Genomic DNA, 6,000 nt, shown 5'->3' with positions numbered 1-6,000 from the left:
GAGTCACAGAATGTTTCCGCATCATGATTTTGGTGGTGGTTACATGACCGTCATGCATTTGTCAAAACTCACAGAACTGTATACCAGAAACGACGAATTTTACTGCACTTAATTTATTTTAAAAACTTCATTAAAGGTTTCCAGTTTAAAACAGTTGATATTTGCTAGCAGTAACCGACTATTTGATCTTACCTGAAGACCAGTATCTTTAAATTTGTAGCTATATAATATAGTCCAGCTGTTTTAAAATAGCTTTCTCATAATGTCACTTTTTAAAACTGATATATCTAGAAACATATAGGAAAGAAATTAGAATTGGTCTCAAAGGGCCTGTTAAATCATTTTTTCCCCTTTGTACGTGAAAGTATAAATTTAAGTAACGGATATAGAGAAAAATCCCTTTCATTTGTGAAACTGTCAAGCCCTCCAGCACCAAGGCAACCCAATACCTGGCTGGGGGGTGGAGAATGTCCCCCCTTCGTGCAAGACTTTCTGGTTTTTCAAGTGTGTGTATGTTTGGAGGGACTTTAAGCAGATACAGTGCTCCTTATAAGCACTGACGTTCAGGACTCCCCCACCCCCCATAAAAGATTGTATGTCAATTGTATCTCAGTGTTAAAAATGTAAACAAATATACATGTTAATGCCAGGTAGTGAAAAGTGTTATAAAGAAAAATAATTCAGATAAGGGGATAGAGCGTGGTAGTGGGGCTATTTTAGGTCAGGTGTTGAGAGAAGGTCCCTCTCTCGGTACGTGATATGTGTACAGGGACCTGAGGTGTGGGAGAACAAGCCATGCAAAGGTTTGTGGGAAGAGTATTTCAGGTGGCAGGAGCAAAGGCCCTGGGGCAGGAAAGAGCTTCAAGGCCTAGGAAAGGTGGTGGAGAAAAACATGCTGAAGACGATTGTAAGCCAGTGCCTACCTCATGTGCTCCTCCCTTTTACACGTTTGGAAAACAGGCCATCTGTGGGTCTCTGGTAGGTGTCCTGTAGGGACACGTGAGGAACTGCTATGGCAAATTTAAAGTTTTAGAGATAGAGAAACTTGAGATTAACGGCATGTTATATATGTAAGTGTACAAAGTGCTACTATTCAAATACAGCTCCACAAACCCTCTTCCTTTTTAAAAAAAGAAAAGTAATGCAATGCCTATAACTGTGTGCATATTAATATCCCATTGAAGCCTGGAGTAAAATGAATAAATATTGACATTAAACAGCATACATAAAGACTATAAATAGTCTCATGTGAGTTGAGTTGAGATTTTGCCTCCAAATGAAACAGGGCAGGTTTTGCTGACAAAGTGTTACAAAGAACCCTTTGGATTTTCAGTGCTCTTTGAATTTTGGAATTCCAGATGCAAGATTTCGAACCTATAATATTACTTTCCTTTTATGGGTCATTTGTAAGATCAGCACTCTGGGGAGTAACCTGTAGCAGACAAAATAAAAACCAAAACTGAAAAATCTGTCTAATTCTGCCCTAGCTGTTTTGGAAATATTTCCTATTTGCTAAGGATAAACTGTTGTTAAGATATTCTATTTGAGATATCTTGAGAATCACTTCTCAGATAGGTGCAGAATAGTGCAACCTCATGATTTTCATAAAGGAGGAAATTGGGGGTCCCAGGAGTGAGCCCCTGTGGTCTGTCCACAGCCTAAACACCTTTATAGAGCTGATGCTATATATTTATAGCACTAAGTTCCTATTGATCAGAACCACCTTGTACAAAGAGAAAAACTTTGCCAGCTTTTCCCCCTATTCAACAACTTTGTTTCTCAGGTAAACACGGCTTGGAGCAAGAGTGGAAGTTAGGTCTCAGTGGTTGGTGTCTGATGAGAGTTCTCAGATGGGTTGGATGTTCATAGCCCTTCAGAGCACAAAGAAATATTGAATTAATCTTCAGTAACATCTGACCTCAAAACGGTACGACGGATACAGTAATAACCTGAACAATGTTCCCCTTTCACGCAATGTTTATTAACCGTTTAGTGCCAGAAGCTTTGAAACAATCCAAACTACAGCCGGTTTCTAAGTTCTCCAGGTCTGAATGGGCGGCGTGCTGTTCCCCCCTGGTCTCCGCTCCCGGGGGTCCCAGCTCTTCCCGCAGGGCGCCAAGGGCGGCTCGGCCCTCCGCCGCGGGACCCAGGCCACCAGGGGGCGCTGCAGCCCCCTCTCCAGGGAGCGGCCGAGCCAGCCCGGTGGGTGTTTCTCTCTCCCTCTCGCGCTCTCTCCTCCTGGCCTCACATCCGGGTCTGGAGCGCGGCAGCCGCTGTCAGTGTTGGTGCGGTCGCGTCGGGGGCCGGGCCGGGGCGCAGTAAATGGCGGCGGAGGGAGGCGGAGCGGCGGCCGCGCTCAGCCCAGAGCCCCCGAAACTTTAGGAGCCCCACAACTTTTCCGGGAAGTGCTGCCTCTCCGGGGGCGTGGACGGAAGGGGCAGGCGAGGCGGGAAGTCTGGGGGGAAGCGGCGGGGAGCCGGGGAGACTCGAACCCGCGGCGGGGGTGGTGGCGGAGTCCGCCCGGGCCTCGCGCCGCCGCGGCCCCCGCCTCCTTCCCCGCGCCCTCCCCGCGGCCGCCGAGGCGGAGCCTCTTAGGCGGCGGCGCGCCGAGCCCAGCCGGGCCCCCTCCCCGCGACCTCCGGGCCCTGTGGCTCGGACGCCCCCGGCGCGCGCGCGAGGCCGGGGCTCCCCGCCGCTTCGGGGGGCAAGGAGGAGGCGGCCGGGCGGCGCGCAGTCCCCGCCGTCCCGGCGTCGCGGGGCCGGGCCCCGGGTGTTGCATGCGGGGCGGGGTGGCTGTGAGCGGAGGCGAAGATGGAAGGTTTAACGCTGAGCGATGCGGAGCAGAAATACTACTCGGATCTCTTCTCCTACTGCGACAGCGAGAGCACCAAGAAGGTGGCGGCCCACGGGCGGGTGCTGGAGCTGTTCCGGGCCGCACAGCTGCCCAACGACGTGGTCCACCAGGTAACGCCGCCGCCGTCCCCGTCCGCCGCGTCCGGGGGGTCGGCCGGCCGCCGAGGTGTCGCTTCCCGGCGGCTCGGGCCTCCAGCCGCCAGCCTCCTCGAGGTGGGAGTGGGCGCCGTTTCCAGAAGGGCCGGCTGTGGGCAGGTTTCCCCGGGTTTCTCCGCTGCGGACCGGAGCCGCAGGTGCCCGGAAGGCCCGGACTCGCGAGGGGAAGGGGGTCGCTCTTCGAGGACAAAAGTCATTCAAAGATACGATGGGGGTGGGGTTGGGGGGGGGGTCTGTGTATTACCTCTGGAGAGCGTAAGTCCTGTATCTCTCGGCTGCCCCTCAGAATCTGTGTTTTTCAACACTGGAAGAGCAACTTCAGATGAAAGATCTTGGATTGTTAACCATGTCTTTGAATCCTAGATCCTGGTACCTACTTTTATATATTTTAAGGAAGCTCAATTCTTAGGGAGATTAAAAAATTAGAACTTTTAGCTAGTAGTTTGCAAGTAGCTATGAAAAGAACTTTATAGGATGCGTGGCTGATGTAAACTGGGTAGTTTTTCGATTGGCATTCGATAGCACTTGATGGAATTTGTGGATTGGGTTGGGAGGTAAGTATTGAGCAACTGGAAGTCAAAGGTGCATATTTGCCTCAATCTGTAGCCCTAGAGGAGCAAGCAGAGTAAGTTTTAAGCTTTCTTCATCACGTCTGCTTTTAAAATAGAAGGCTTCCTGGAAGTTCTCTCTAACGTATGTGGTGAGCATTGATGTTACTCTGTGTTTAATGATGCAAAGCTGCTAGTGAGAGTCTGTCTAAACAACATATCAGAAACAGGTTTTAAGCTTCATCTTTATGGTGATCCAAGCCAGTTATCCAGATCTCCAGAACTTAGAGCCACGTGCATAGGTATGATGTAGTGCACTGCGGAGAGCCCTGAATGAGGACTTTTCACACCTGGGTCCTTGACCGCACTCTGTTAACCCCCAGTGTGGCTTTGGGCCAAGCGCTCTCAACTCTTCAAGCGTAAGTGTGCTTCTAACAAAAATTCTGGGAAATATAAAAATGTCCCCAAGGCCTCTGTTTTAGAAGTTACCTGTGCACTAGCTATGACTAAATTGAATGAGTTCTGTCTTTTCGCATAATCTTGTTTGTTTTACGTTGCTTTTTAAAAATTTTGGGAGGAAAAGTTCGGTGTCTTACATACCAACAGCTAGGAGTCTCATATTCATTCTGCTGAAAACAAAGTAAGTATTTTACGCTCTGCTGGCCACATACAGTCTCTTTATGTATATTCTTTGTTTTCATTCTTACAGCCCTTTAAAAATGTAAAAATCATTCTTAGCTCAAGGGCATACAAAACGGGGTCCGCGGCTGTGAGGGTACTCTACGCTCCCCAAATGGCTTTGGAGTTACACTTATAGGAGTAGGTCTGGTCAGAACATGCTCAGTAATGATTTTGCTCTTTTTGTAGAAATACTTTCAAGTCATTAAAAAACTAAAGGGGAAAACTCCCGTGTTCTATTCGGCTTATTATGTCTGGGGTGGGGGGAGCTGAAATAAACTGACTTTCATATTTTTAAGAGTGCATGTTGTTAAAAAAAAAGAGTGCATGAAGACTTTAAGACTTTATGTTATTCAGGATGCAAATTAGCATTAATTAACCTTTGCTTAAAATATGTTTAATCCAATCCAAGTTATTTTCATGTTGTGCTCAATTTTATTAACACTCAAAAATAAATTTCTGTTGCCTTTTTGTATAAAGAGAGAACTTAAATAGCGTAAATAGTCAGGATTCAGTTACACGTTGGAAACTGGGAACTCCCTGAAGCAGAAGCAGAATTCTTATAGCTTTCTGGGTATTTTGCAGGCAGTTAACTTAAAAATTGGCCTAACACATAAAATGTGGAACAAAAGAGGAATATGGACAATTCCCTTATGGAAGTTCAGCATTGTCTGAAAACACAGCCCTCCCTTGCTTCTTAAGCGGGAAACATTTGGGGCAACTCACGTGTAATGTTTAGTTTTTACTTAGCACTGGGCAAGGCATTGCAGGGCATCAAAACAGGAGTAAGAAGTTCGCAAGGACCTTGTAAACTACAGGAATACACATGTGTAACATAAAGCAATGTGAATGCCCTAAGAGAGGATAAAGGAAGGTATGACCAGGAAAGGCCTCTTGACTTAATTCAGGTGGACCTTATATTAGTGTGGAGGGATGAAGAGGACTTCCAGGCAGAGAAAAAACACGACCAAAGGTGGAAGGTGTGGGAAGGAGCCTTTGCAAGGACTAGCAGATAGACAGGTTTTGCTGAAGCTAGAGTATGTTTTGGCGATACTGGAACATAGAGTCAGAAAGAGACCACGGTAGGAAAGATTCTAAAGAACAGGCAGATTTCATATTTCAGTAGGCAATGGAGACTCAATGATAGTTTTCTTTGTTTGTTTTGTTTTTGTTTTCTTTTTTTTGCGGTACGCGGGCCTCTCACTGTTGTGGCCTCTCCCGTTGCGGAGCACAGGCTCCGAACGCACAGGCTCAGCGGCCATGGCTCACGGGCCCAGCCTCTCCGCGCCATGTGGGATCTTCCCGGACCGGGGCACGAACCCGTGAACCCGTGTCCCCTGCATCGGCAGGCGAACTTCCAACCACTGCACCACCAGGGAAGCCCCAATGATAGTTTTTGACTTTGAGTGAAGGAGAGAGTAGAGGGTGGGGAAGGAGGCTCGAGCAGTGATCCGGAATGGATGCTAGGTACTGGGCACCCAAACCAGGGTGACAGCAGTAGAACAGAAAGGAGGGGCTGGATGAACAGGTCTGTGTTATTGAAGGGCTGCTGGGTAGCCGCAATGTGAGGTGCTTTGTGGGATAATGTTTCATTGAGACCAGATTATCAAGGCTGGGTGGAGAGCTTTGAACTAATTGTGAAGGTGGCAGGGAGTTGTAGATTTAAGAGAACTGACTCGTAAAAGCAGTGCTTTAGGAGGCATTTAGAAGATCAGAGCATCTGGAAGTAGAGGAAAGAAACTGGAGACAAATTTGGGGACTGATT

At 47.9% G+C, this 6,000-nt stretch overlaps 1 protein-coding gene across 14 annotated transcripts in view; it reads left to right on the top strand.

Moving 5' to 3' along the window:
* The first annotated feature begins 2,260 nt into the window (after positions 1-2,260).
* REPS1 (RALBP1 associated Eps domain containing 1) overlaps positions 2,261-6,000 on the top strand; it is a 74,404-nt gene continuing 70,664 nt past the window's right edge. For 4 of the 14 annotated variants that reach the window (XM_019951703.3, XM_019951701.3, XM_019951698.3 and 1 more), the window contains exon 1: positions 2,264-2,964. In XM_019951703.3, coding sequence (XP_019807262.2) covers positions 2,812-2,964 — 153 coding nt within the window. In that variant the 5' untranslated portion in view covers positions 2,264-2,811. Of the gene's footprint in view, positions 2,965-6,000 lie in introns of all 14 variants that reach the window. The other 10 variants (XR_002179713.3, XR_012324880.1, XM_019951704.3 and 7 more) reach the window with 4 other exon arrangements.

The sequence above is a fragment of the Tursiops truncatus genome, chromosome 12 (assembly GCF_011762595.2).
Source record: "Tursiops truncatus isolate mTurTru1 chromosome 12, mTurTru1.mat.Y, whole genome shotgun sequence".
Lineage (NCBI taxonomy): Eukaryota > Metazoa > Chordata > Mammalia > Artiodactyla > Delphinidae > Tursiops > Tursiops truncatus.
The sequence above is the reverse complement of the archived record's forward strand: the minus strand, read 5'-3'. Positions and strand labels throughout refer to the sequence as shown.